At 42.9% G+C, this 13,750-nt stretch overlaps 1 protein-coding gene across 1 annotated transcript in view; it reads right to left on the bottom strand.

The window, feature by feature from the left end:
* Window positions 1–5,762: 5,762 nt before the first annotated feature.
* The window catches only part of LOC128693479 (arrestin homolog), an 11,176-nt gene continuing 3,188 nt past the window's right edge, over window positions 5,763–13,750 (bottom strand). Inside the window, exons 3-6 of the mRNA XM_053783182.2 lie at window positions 10,485–10,778; window positions 9,678–9,821; window positions 8,657–8,786; window positions 5,763–7,465 (exon numbers count right to left, since the gene is read on the bottom strand). Coding sequence (XP_053639157.1) covers window positions 7,373–7,465; window positions 8,657–8,786; window positions 9,678–9,821; window positions 10,485–10,778 — 661 coding nt within the window. The 3' untranslated portion in view covers window positions 5,763–7,372. The remainder of the gene's footprint in view (window positions 7,466–8,656; window positions 8,787–9,677; window positions 9,822–10,484; window positions 10,779–13,750) is intronic.

The raw sequence follows: 13,750 nt of genomic DNA, 5'->3' as shown, positions 1-13,750 counted from the left end.
GAGGTGGCAACAAGAGCAGATGCAGCCCTGCCAGAAGACTCCTGTTTAGATCCATCAGTGTATATAACTTGTGATAACTTATTACTACCAGCTAGGCGAAAAATTTCTTCTTGAGCAGTTGCTCTAACAAGAGATTTAAGGAAGGGATTACTAGCAATGAGCTTCTTGGGAGGGACTTGTAGGTATGTGATATTAAATGAACACATCTTCCATGGAGGGGTGAAATGCTCTTGTTGCCTACAGTGATACAGTTCATGCAGGTTATAAAACTTAATGCAATTGCACGTTTTCACAATCCATTTAGATCTGTGTGTATTTACCTCTAGACACTTGGTAAGATTCACTGTGACAGTGTCTGGTTCGTTTCTCAACATTCTAATACCGAGTACAGTGTTAATTTCAACAATCCTATCACTGATACTAGAAATACCAAGCTCCTTCCTCATGTTAAGAACTTTTGTAGATCTGGGACAGCCAAGAATAGTCCTGAGAGCTTCATTTTGCATTAACTCCAAGGGTCGGAGGGAACTTTCTCTAGCTAATATCAACATGGGAGCAGCATAATCAATTAAGGACCTAACATAGGCTATGTACATCATTCTCACGATTCTCACATTAGCACCATAGTTGGGATTGTAGCCAGCAACAGCTTTGAGAGCATTTAGCCTAGCTTTACATTTCTTGTTTAGTTGTGGTATAGTGGATTTGTTAAAGGGTACATCTACACCAAGATATCTAAGTTTTAACGTAGCTAATGATTTCACCCTGCAAATAGATGGGTGGGGGATGTCGTTTGCTTGTTAATATCTTTGTTTTAGAGGAAGATATTATGAGGCCTAGTCGATTACAAATTGCTTGAACTTCATTAAGAATGGTATTCATCTTCTTATGCCCTGTTGTATGGATCATGATATCATCAGCATAGCTTATAGCTATATGTTTAGGTGAGGCAGGTAGAGCATTTAGGAGAGCATTAATCAGAATATTAAATAGCATGGGACTAAGAACTCCTCCCTGCGGCGTACCTAAAAACATTTCTTTAGAATCACTTCCCTTGAAACTGGGCAACTACCTGAGAAATGGAAGACAGCTAATGTAGTCCCCATATTTAAGAAAGGAAACAGAAACGAGGCACTAAACTACAGACCTGTGTCTCTGACATGTATTGTGTGCAAAGTCATGGAGAAGATTATCAGGAGGAGAGCGGTCGAACACCTGGAAAGGAACAAGATTATAAATGAAAACCAGCATGGGTTCATGGAAGGCAAATCTTGTGTCACAAACCTCCTGGAGTTTTATGACAAGGTAACAGAAGTAATACACGAGAGAGAGGGGTGGGTAGATTGCGTTTTCCTAGACTGCAGGAAGGCCTTTGACACAGTTCCCCACAAAAGATTAGTGCAGAAGCTGGAGGATCAGGCACATGTAAAAGGGAGGGCACTGCAATGGATAAGGGAATACCTGACAGGGAGGCAGCAACGAGTCATGGTACGTGAAGAGGTATCACAGTGGGCGCCTGTTACGAGCGGGGTCCCACAGGGGTCAGTTCTAGGACCAGTGCTATTTTTGATATATGTGAACGACATGATGGAAGGAATAGACTCTGAAGTGTCCCTGTTCGCAGATGACGTGAAGTTGATGAGAAGAATTAAATCGGACGAGGATGAGGCAGGACTGCAAAGAGACCTGGACAGGCTGGACATGTGGTCCAGTAACTGGCTTCTCGAATTCAATCCAGCCAAATGCAAAGTCATGAAGATTGGGGAGGGGCAAAGATCGCAGACAGAGTATAGGCTAGGTGGACAGACCTCACTCAGGGAGAAAGACCTTGGGGTGACCATCACACCGAGCACATCACCGGAGGCACACATCAACTAAATAACCGCTGCAGCATACGGGCGCCTGGCAAACCTGAGAATAGTGTTCCGATACCTTAATAAGGAATCGTTCAAGACACTGTACACTGTGTATGTTAGGCCCATACTGGAGTATGCAGCACCAGTCTGGAACCCACACCTGGTCAAGCACGTCAGGAAGTTAGAGAAAGTACAAAGGTTTGCAACAAGGCTAGTCCCAGAGCTCAAGGGAATGTCGTACGAGGAAAGGTTAAGGGAAATCGGACTGACGACACTGGAGGACAGAAGGGTCAGGGGAGACATGATAACGACATACAAGATACTGCGGGGAATAGACAGGGTGGACAGAGATAGGATGTTCCAGAGAGGGGACACAGGGACAAGGGGTCACAACTGGAAGCTGAAGACTCAGACGAGTCACAGGGACGTTAGGAAGTATTTCTTCAGTCATAGAGTTGTCAGCAAGTGGAACAGCCTAGCAAGTGAAGTAGTGGAGGCAGGAACCATACATAGTTTTAAGAAGAGGTATGACAAAGCTCAGGAAGCAGAGAGAGGACCCAGTAGCGATCAGTGAAGAGGCGGGGCCAGGAGCGGAGTCTCGACCCCTGCAACCACAATTAGGTGAGTGCAATTAGGTGAGTACACAGGTATGATAAAGCTCAAGGTTCAGGGAGAGTGACCTAGTAGCGACCAGTGAAGAGGCGGGGCCAGGAGCTTGGACTCGACCCCTTCAACCTCAACTAGGTGGGTACAACTAGGTGAGTACACACACACACACACACACACACACACACACACACACACACACACACACACCATGCGTGACCTCACTTTGAGAAACATCCGCAGCTTGGACGAGGACCATGGGAGACACTTGCTATCCCTCATACACGCTCCGGAGACACACCGCATACGGGACCCCAGAAAATTCTGTTACTTTATTCAGAAGGTCACTGGATTCCCAAAAACAACACTTCCAACACACAACACAAATATTACAGAGCCAGCACAAGCTACAAATGCATTCAAAGACATATGGGGAAATATTTCCCACCCTCACCCTCCAGACCCAGCCGCACAACAACATACACAAGATATTAAACAAGGGGTCACTACACACTGACATTACCTCTCCTGACCCCTATCATACATCTCGCTTCTCTCACCTCCATCCACCTCAACACCCCTTTCTCTCTGCCTCTTGTAAAGACCCTAAATCTACATCTTCCCCCCCGAAAGCACCTGGTACATCTGGACTCTCTCCTCATATTCTCCGGCACCTTCCAGACTGTTATTTCTGCCCTTACTGACCTATACAATGCCTACCTTGCTTGTTACTTCCCTCCCCTGTTCATATCTGCTTCTGTCACGCTTATCCCTAAACCTCACAAGGACCCGACTGAGCCGAGAAATTATGAACCTATCAGTCTACTAGAAACCCTCGGAAAGACTTTTGAATGAATAATTAACGCAAGACTAAGGACTCACCTAGAGACAAACCACCACCTGAATGACTGACAGTTTGGCTTCTGCCAACAACGCTCGACGCAAGCAGCTCTCAATATCATTCTGAACTACATTCATATCAATAAGCTCAACAGCCCTGGTTGCTAAGGTCGTGGAGAAAGCATTCGACACGGTCTGGCATGCAGGGCTGAAATACAAGCTATGTAACCTTTCTGACCTTCCTCCAAATGTCAAAAAGTTACTAAGGAATTTCCTTGATAGCCGTATAATGTGAATTAAGTTAAAAAACTGTCTCTCCGACTTCTTCACCCTTCATGTGGGAGTACCCTAAGTCTGTGTACTCTCTCCTACTCTGTACACCCTTTACACGAATGACATACCTGATCCTGAACACCAAAACACACTTACACTAGCATATGCAGATGACATCACCCAACTCACCGTACACGAAAACTACAGATACCTATTGCTCAGAACACAACGCGAGGTCGACAGGATTACCTGGGAGATACTTTGGAGTATTAAAACTAGAGCCAATAAGTCCAAAATAACATACCTCTTCCCAAAAGAACGCCCACCACTACCTGTCGAACTCAGAACCACTACTACAAGAACACCCATTCCACGAACACGAAGCTCCACTGTCCTTAAAGTTAACCTTGACTCCAGTCTCAGACTCCACACCCACATCAGTGCCAAGAGAGCTATGGCTAGTACTACCTTTGGGCGAGTGTACAAGCTTGCTCAAAGGCTCACACCCACGAACTAAACACCTGTGCAAGGCCCTTATACGGCCACTTGTCACATGCACACCACCTGTGGAGCGACTTTGCCACAAGCGAGTCTACTCACCAGGACTGGCACCCCGGCGCTGAACGTTTTCTGGAAAGAGCTCAATGACAGACTGACCGACTAGAAACCCACCAAAACTCATGGAGAACTTATCTAGACTAAACCTTTTCCCAATCTATATGTAAGCCTGGTCCTCCTCCTCTTCCTCTATATATATACCTAACCTCTAATCTCAACTTTCTGCCCTGCCCTCTGCAGGGGTGCACCTTGAAGACACCCGTTTTTTTCAGCCAACCTTCCATATTACCTCTCCATCTAAAAAATGGCATTGAGAAACAGAAAACAGCTAACCTTGCGTATGACACATAGGCGACACTTATTGCCAGTCTTCTTGCCTCCCGAATCCAGACCAGCTCTGCAGTAGCAATCATACAGTCAGCACAGCCAGCAACAATTCCTCTACTCTGGCTAAACAACGCCATGCTGCTCTGTCTTGCTCCGGCTCTTTCCCTCAGTCTGTCTTTCCTGTTCCCCACTTTTCTTCCACTATCCAAATCTCATCACCCACACGAGTCTTACCTGGGAGTATCCTACTACTTTCAGACACATTTCCATAATAAAAATATTAAAAATAATGATTTTTATTTCTGCAAGTACATGTTCAAGGTATACAGGCCTAGCTGACATCACTGACACTATTATATAGAAAGTTCCTTGTTATGCAGAGGATTTCGGGGAAATCAGGTCAAATTTTGTCCCCAGGATGCAACCCACACGAGTCTACTTACACCCAGATATCTGTTTTACTGATAGGTGAACATGAACAGCAGGTGCCTAATGTTTCCACTTGTATCAGGGATCGACTCCCGGACCTCAGGGTGAAAGTTGAGTGCACTAGCAATCGAGCAACGGTTGCCAGCTCGGTTGGTAGCGCACTCTGCTCACACAGTAAGGTCCGTGGTTCGATCCTCGGTACGGGTGGAAATTAAGGCGTGTTTCCTTAACACACCTAGTGTCTCTGTTCACCCAAGAGCAAGTACTTGGGTGTTAGTAGACTGGTATGGGTCGCTTCTCGGAGGAAAATAATAACCTAGTTTGGCTGAAATGCTGTGTATAACAAGGGGCTTTCTATATAGTAAGTCAATGATGTCAGCTAGGTCTGTATACTTTCACATTACTTGTAGAAATAAATATTAGAATTATTATTAATGATAAGATATCCGAAATCTTGAAACTATCCACATTTTGCATTGAGATGAATGGATAAATATTCTATGGAGAGGGAACATGAACACAGGGGTCATCCCACAGTTAAAACAGATAAAGCCTCACTCCACAAAGGTGGCAGTAAAGCAATTGCAAGGAATTACAGACCGATAGCACTAACGTCCCACATTATAAAAATCTTTGAAAGGGTTCTAAGAAGCCAAATCACCACCCTCTTGGATACCCATCTGTTGCACATCCCAGGGCAACATGGGTTTAGGAAAGGGACTCCAGGGACTCTCGTACTTGCCAGAACCAACATCCATGTCCTTGACTGGCTGTTTAAACTAGTTGAGAGTTCTTACCTCTAGATAATACATGATATATTATGAATCACGTAATATCTTCCTTTTACAAATATGACAAAAATAATAGACCACATGTAACTGCTGATTTATTTATTACCAATATAAGACATTCTATTTCGGAGAACATTTATTTAAGATATATAATTCCAATACCTTAATAAATAATTTATTCCAACTATCACATTATACGGAGATTAAGCAATAACCGAATAAAAAACAGACAACTCGAGACTCATCGCTTCTCACAGTTTTAGAGTCAAAACTGACGACTGTCACTGTCCTGTCCTGTCCCCTCCCCTCCCCTCCCCTCCCCCCCCCAAAAAAAAAAAACTCAAACTTCATTTCTTCCATGGTGTTCCGACTTTGATAATTTTAGTAATTCCTGGTTGGCGTCACTGACCCCCCAGATATGAGAATGCCGGGTAACAATTAATAATTTCTTAATAAATCATCACCTGAGAATAGTTTTCTAGTAGCAATACTTCAATGGTGTGTCTAAACCTTAGGTTAGTGCTTGGTGTTTGACGTCAATGGTCCTGTACTCCTGAGGGAGGCAGAGTCCACTTCCGCTCTCCCTCTCACACATCACTTAACAACAGTTCCGATGGCTGCTTTATCTATCTAGTAAAATATCACAGAAAATAGCCTTGACAATTGCGAACCCGAGTTTCACAAGAAATCAATTTTAACACTCGTGAACGTTTGAATCTCACGGGAAATCTTATCTAATACTTATTATTGAACATTCGTTCACCAGATTTTGATTCATATATATTTTTCTATGTAGACACTTTTTTTCAAAAGAAAGAACAAATCACTCCACAACGATGCGTTATAAGGTGGTCAATTTCTACAGGCTGGAAAATTAATACTGGGAACTGAATACAGCAATTAATATGTCGGCTAAATACAATTTAAATTTCATTACGGTTATATTTTATTATGATTAAATATATAACATTTTATACTTTCTTTTGAATTCTAAGAGTACTCGATGGTTTGTTTACATGCATTAAATGAGACGGTAGACTAGAGGGGTTCCGGACGTTCTTCTTAAAATTCTTAATCATTGCCTCCATTTTCCAGTTTTTTTTTAATGTGATAGGCTCATATTAATAGCATCTGGATTTTTAATACAGAGCTCACTAGTAAATATAAACAAAATGATTATGAAAGCTCAAAAAATTTTATACCGAAACTGAGCTCCCCGTTAGATGCAAAGGAAAAAGTCAGAAGTGGATAACATGGCGCACTTCAAAACTGCTGTGAATTTTTGAGCCCATGAGCACTTAACGAGTGCACACAGGTCTTGTATAAAGCTAAGTTAGCTGACCGGCAGCTTTGTCTCCTGGAAGCTGTCACCGGCTACACGAGTCTACCCTGGGACAAAGCTGAGCACTGTTAGGGCCATGAATCCATATCAGCTTAAAGTGTTTCATGTTTTCTACTTCTAGATTGTAACTTTGTATCCAACATAGTGCTCAGCTGAAAGCTGTCGCAGCCGGGAGCCTCCTGTCGCAGCCGGGAGCCTCCTGTCGCAGCCGGGAGCCTCCTGTCGCAGCCGGGAGCCTCCTGTCGCAGCCGGGAGCCTCCTGTCGCAGCCGGGAGCCTCCTGTCGCAGCCGGGAGCCTCCTGCCGCAGCCGGGAGCCTCCTGTCGCTGGCGAGGCTGAGGCTAAGGTTGTCTAGTCCATGTCGACAGACTGAGCCATACTCTCAGAGCGGAAGGCCTCCACCTGCGCCTGGCTGTCAGCTCGCATCATCCGGCGGAGGTCAGGCTGTCGAGGCAACTTATTAGACCAAGATCATAAATACAAACTTTGGTCAAGTATGAAGACCTGCTGGATAATTATATTAGTCTACCCTTCAAGGAGGAGTGGATGTATCTTTATTCTAGTGAAGGGCTCTTGATCCAAATAATTGGAGTTACCCTCTCCTTCCTTGACTAAACCTAACTGCCTCCTACTTCCCAGACGTTATTTGACCTCAGCGGGTTTACAGCTTCCCCATAAATGCTAGTAATATTATTCAGTAAATATCTACGTAGTGATGTTGCACTTTACAAATTTTGCTATTACTAGGAGTGGACTAAGCCCCCTGAGCCCCCTGTCTGCCTACAGTTAGCCCATCACTTGCCGTATTTTCCAGCATACCAGGCGCGCCTTGTCTCCCATCAAAAAGTCTTGGAAAATTACCCTGCGCCTTATATGCTCAAGGTCAGGGTTAAGGGTTACACTTTAGCGTAAAGTAAGAGGGTAATTAACACTTGAATATAATTAATGAATTGCCGTTGTGTATTTCTGTCGTGCGCCTTATATGCGGGAAAATACGGTATCAGTGGACCAAGCTTGGTCCTGCTACTGTTATCACTAGACCGTAGCTGCCTACAATGAGAATCTCGGTCAGTTCTAAGTTTTCCTACAGGAGATTCCCTCAGCAATAACAGTTACCTTGAATAATAAACAGGCACAATACTATGACTGGAACAATACACAAACAACCAGCACACAGAATGAAACTTATGACGACGTTTCAGGCCGAAAAGTCGGCATAAGTTTCCTTCTATGTGCGAGTTATCTGTGAACAGTTTCCTCGATTAGAGGAAACTGTTCACAAATAACTCGCACATAGAAGGATCTTGGCTCTTTAAACCATGTTAGAGGGGACTGGGAGTAAGGCGAGGAAATCCAGAAACTTTGACAACCGTTCATTATTTTTTGACGCATTTATTAGAATTTGTTGGCGAGGCGTAATTACAACGTGTACATCTAGCACATGAAGTATTTACGTGATACATTCTTGTCTGTATACCGGTGGGGAAGCAATAAGGGACGCATTTAAAGTATTTACCTTGGACTATATCGAGTAAAGGGAATGAAGTAACTTGGGATACATGAAGAGAAGATCGTGGAGTCCTTTAGGGTGGATAAGGGAGCGAATAAAGGGTGTGTATTAAGGGTGTGACTTACCTTAGGGTGCATGAGCACGAAGGGCAGTTCAGCTGTCACTTCACCACCCATGGCCCCGAGGTACAGTTTCACCTTCACAATGTACGAGATCACCATCCCGAACATGTCCCGAGATTCAGGGTTGGCTAGTCTGAGGGGGCAACCATAGCAATTAGTGAACGTCCAGTGGGCGTTGAGGGCGTCTGGGGTTATCATGGGAGACCCCCAGTGGGCGTTGAGGGCGTCTGGGGGTATCATGGGAGACCCATGATGTACAAAGTGTCGGGGGTGTGAAGTTGATCCGAGAGGCGGTAGGCGCCAGGGTGTCAAAGAGGGATCCATAATACAGTAAAGAGTAGAGTGTGTCAAGTGGGGCATATAGAGGACAGACGTGAACAAGGTATTCAGAATGGTAGTATGAATTATGCTAAAACCAACACGCTCTCATCACATGAACATATAACATGCTTTTATCAGAAGTCAAAAAACATACGTGAATTCCCTCCCGCATTAGCTGTCAAGAAGGGAGTTGATTATACCTTGGTACTGTCCACTAGTAGTCTTAGAACAAAAAATAATTTAGACCAACGCATCAAGTAAATTCATCTGACATTCACATCAAGATTTGTGGGTTGATAAAATCAAGGCAGAGGGAATTAGAAACAAATGAATACTAATATCACAATGTGGGTGGATGATTATAACCAGCAAAACAAAATCCTAAATAAATTCAAACGAACACAAATGTGATCAATGAGCTGATCTACGACAGAAGGACAAATGTTGTCTTGGGTACTGTATGGATTCACATCGGCATCAAAGTATATGCTACTGTAGACTGGATTCGAGTAATAGAGTTGAATAATTCAAAACAGCACAAATGCAGAAAAGAAAGCATTACCAAGACATGTTTCGAATACAGAACAGAAAGAGAACCTAGCTAGTTCATCACGTTTTTTCCACCATCTAAAGTACAGCATAAAATCAACGTTCTTTCTAAGTGGAGTTATGAATAAAAGGGTAACAGATAAATGTTGCTCACAGGGTGGAGGAGGCGAGGTTGGTGTGAATGTTCTTGAGGTGACCATCGAGCGCTATACCCCGACGGTCCATGTTACTACTGAGTGTCGGTGTGAGGTAGACCACCTTCTGCAGGGAAGACCCGGGATTCACTGGGCACCCTTCTCTGTAGACCACAACAGAGTGGATTAATAAATAATGGTCACTTGTAGCTATATTTAAAAAGTATTCAAGTCTTCGTAAGGTAATTTGTTACTTAGATCATAAAATTTCGGGATATTGGTATAAACTTCAGACTTAATGACTGATAATGTCTCGTCACTCCTTAAGTTTTAATAATAGAAATTTCTCTCTCTCATATATATATATATATATATATATATATATATATATATATATATATATATATATATATATATATATATATATATATATTATTTATATTTATATTTTATATATATTTATATATATATATAATTATATATATATATATATATATTTACATATTGAGTTAAATGATAGCTCTAGGCCTTTCGTGTTGTAATCAACACATCAAGTATTTCCAATATCGCAGAAACGAGTAGAAAGTCCAGGTATTACCTTCAAGTGAACGACTAACTAGAGTCGTTCCCTTGAACGGATCTACTTGGACTTCCTACTCATTTCTGAAACATTGCAAGCTTCTGATTTGTTGATTGCAACACAAAAGGCCCCGAAATATCATTGAACTCACTCCGTAATTTTTTTCCATCTTGTATCGCTTGTTCGCGATTATTGCATAATATACTATATAGTTGTATGCGGATACAGTGAAAGCAGCGGCACTCACTGGGTCTCGACGCTGGCGACGGTACTACGGTACTGACCGCCGGAGAAGAGACAGATATCGACGGACTGCTGGACAGCGGCCTTGATCTTCTTCACCGTCTTGTTGCTATGATTGTTTACAATCATGTTGATGGCAATTTTGTCATTATGGTAGTAGAGCTGCTTGTCCAGAGTCACCTCCAGCTCCAGCTCCCCAGGGCTCATCAGGAAGTCCTTCCTGACGATGGTGCATGGCTGCCGGCCAGTCTTGCTGGGAGCGAACTGAATGCGACGAATATTGAGTGTGATCGTAGACCTGATGACATAAAACACTCAGTGAACACATACGAGCATGCATACATATGTGCGCGCGCGCATGCGCGTGTGTGTGTGTGTGTGTGTGTGCGCGTGTGCGTGTGTGCGTGTGCGTGTGCGCGCGCGCGCGTGTGTGTGTGTATGTGTGTGTGTGTGTGTGTGTGTGTGTGTGTTCGGCCGTTTCCCACTGAGGTAGGTGACCCAAAAAAAGAAGAAACACTTTCATCACTCATCATCATCACTATCTTCATCATCACTATCATCACTATCATCATCACTATCATCATCATCACTATCTTGTCAGAGACGTGTCTACACTGGTTCAAAAACAGCAGCATTTCCGTCTCTCCCCCCCCCCCTTTCAGAGGGCAGGCACTGTACTTCCCGCCTCCAGAACTCAAGTCTGGCTAACCAGCTTCCCTGAATCCCTTCATAAATATTACTGTGCTAGCATTCCAACAGCACGTCAAGTCATAAAAACCACTTGCCTCCACTCGCTACTATCTAACGCGCTCACGCACACTTGCTGAAAGTCTAAGACCCTTGCACAGAAAACCTCCTATGCCTCCTTTCTCCATCCTTTCATAAGACGACCCCTACCCTGCCTACTACAGATTTAAATACCCTGTCATCCTCTGTCATCCTCTCTAAATGTCCGAATTGCTTCAAAGCCCCTCCTCAGTCCTCTGGATAATACTTTTAGAAACCCAGCACCTCGTTCTAATCTCTCAGCTACGGATTCTCTGCTTCATGTTCACGCTGCACGTTGCCCTCAGACACGACATTTCAATTGCCTCCAGCCTTCTCCTTGTTGCAACATTCACCACATATAATTCATACCCATAAAAGAGCACTGGTACTACCATACTCTCATACATTTCCCTATCTACTTCCATGGATAACGTTCTTTGTCTCCACAGACTCCTCAGTGCACCATTCATTTCCCCCCCCTCATCAGTTCTATGATTCAACTCGTTTTTCAGACTCATCTGCTGACAAGTCCACTCCCAAATATCTAATCTACTTAAAGCCTTAATTTTTAAAGGGGTGAACCAGTAAGCCAGCAGAAGGCCTCAGTCAGATGACCAAAAGCTCCAATGGCGGGTCATCATCTGACTAAGACCCGCATCAGGAATCGCTTGTCCTGTTTACTGACGAACCTAACCTAACCTTCCAAATATCTGAACACATTCACTTCCTCCATATTCCCTCCAGTCTAATATCTAATCCATCATTATCTTTTTTTTTGTTATCCTCATTATCTTGCTCTTTCCTATGTTCACTTTTAATTTCCTTCTTTTACATACCCTCCCAGACTCGTCCACCAACCTCTGCAACTTCTCTTCAAAATCTCCCAAAAGCACAGTATCTTCCGCAAAAATCAACTGTGACAACTCCCATTTTGTTTGATTATCTTATAATCCCACACCTCTTCCCAACACCCGAGTATTCACTTCTTTTACAACTCCATCTATAAGTATATTGAACATCAATGGCGACATTACACATCCCTTTCTAAGGCCTACTTTTATTGGGAAATAATCTCCCTTTTTCTACGTAATATAACCTGAGCCTCAATATCCTCATAAAAACTTAACTGCTTTCAATTACCTACCACCTATCACTTGCAGCATCTGCCACATCGCTTCCCTATCCACATTATCATATGCCTTTTCCAAATCCATAAAGCAACGAGAACCTCTTTACCCTTATCTAGTGTTCAGTTACATGCCTCACTATAAACACTTGGTCTGCACATCCTTCCTAAAGCCTCCTTGTTCATCTGCAATCTTGCTCTCCGTCTTACTGTTAATTCTTTCAATAATAACTACCATACATCTTACCAGGTATACTCAACAGGCTTATTTCCCTACAATTTTTTCACTCTTATTCCTTGTGCATATAAAAGAACTATGCTTGCTCTCTGCCGGTCGCTAAATACCTTTCCCTCTTTCATACATTCATTAAATAAAAGCAACAACAATTCCAAAACTATATCCCCACCTGCTTTGAAAATTTCTGTCTTGATCCCATCAATCCCAGCGGCTTTACCCCTCTTTCATTTTATCCACTGTGTCATACACTTCTCCCGCACTCACATATAACTCTCACTCCTACAAGATGTTATACCTCCCTTCCCAATACACGGAAGCACAGTTTCCCTATCTTCATCAATATTTAACAATTCCTCAAAATATTCCCTCCATCTTCCCAACTTATTAATCTCAACTTATTAATCTCACTCCAAAATTTGTCCTTATTCTCAACAAAATTTGTTGACAGCATCCCACCCACTATAAGTTTTCCTTTTACATTCCTTCCCTGGTCTCTCAACCTCTTTTTCTCTCCATATATTCTTCCCTTCTTATATCACTACTTTGTAAAAACCACTAATGCTAACTTTTTCTCTTTACCTCATTATTCCACCAATCGCTCCTCTTCCCTCCTGCACCCACCCAGTTATATCCACAAACTTATGCTGGACACTTGCACTGTATTTTTAAATCTACCCCATACCTCTTCTGCCTCATTGCCTATGCTCTCGCCAGCCCATCTTTCTGCCAATAGTTGCTTATATCTTACCCTAACTACCTCCTCCTCCAGTTTATAAACCTTCACATAATTATTTTGTGATGTGATACCATTCTCCTTGTATCCCATCTACCTTTTACTATCACTGTAGCTACAACTAAAAAATGATCTGACATGTCTGTTGCCCCTCTATAAACGTGCACATCCTGAAGTCTACCCATCATCCGTTTCATCCACCAATACATAGTCCAACGAACTGTCATTACGCCTTATATCTTGTATACTTATTTATTCCTCTTTTTTTTATTTATTACCTATTACCAAACTTCTTTCTATAATAAATTCAATAAAAAACCTTCAATATCATTTACCCCCGGCACCAAAAACTTACCTACCACGCCCTCTATAACCGTTACTCTCACCTTTACATTTAAGTACCCT

Source organism: Cherax quadricarinatus, chromosome 57 (assembly GCF_038502225.1).
Source record: "Cherax quadricarinatus isolate ZL_2023a chromosome 57, ASM3850222v1, whole genome shotgun sequence".
NCBI lineage: Eukaryota > Metazoa > Arthropoda > Malacostraca > Decapoda > Parastacidae > Cherax > Cherax quadricarinatus.
This window is presented reverse-complemented; position numbering and strand designations above follow the sequence as displayed.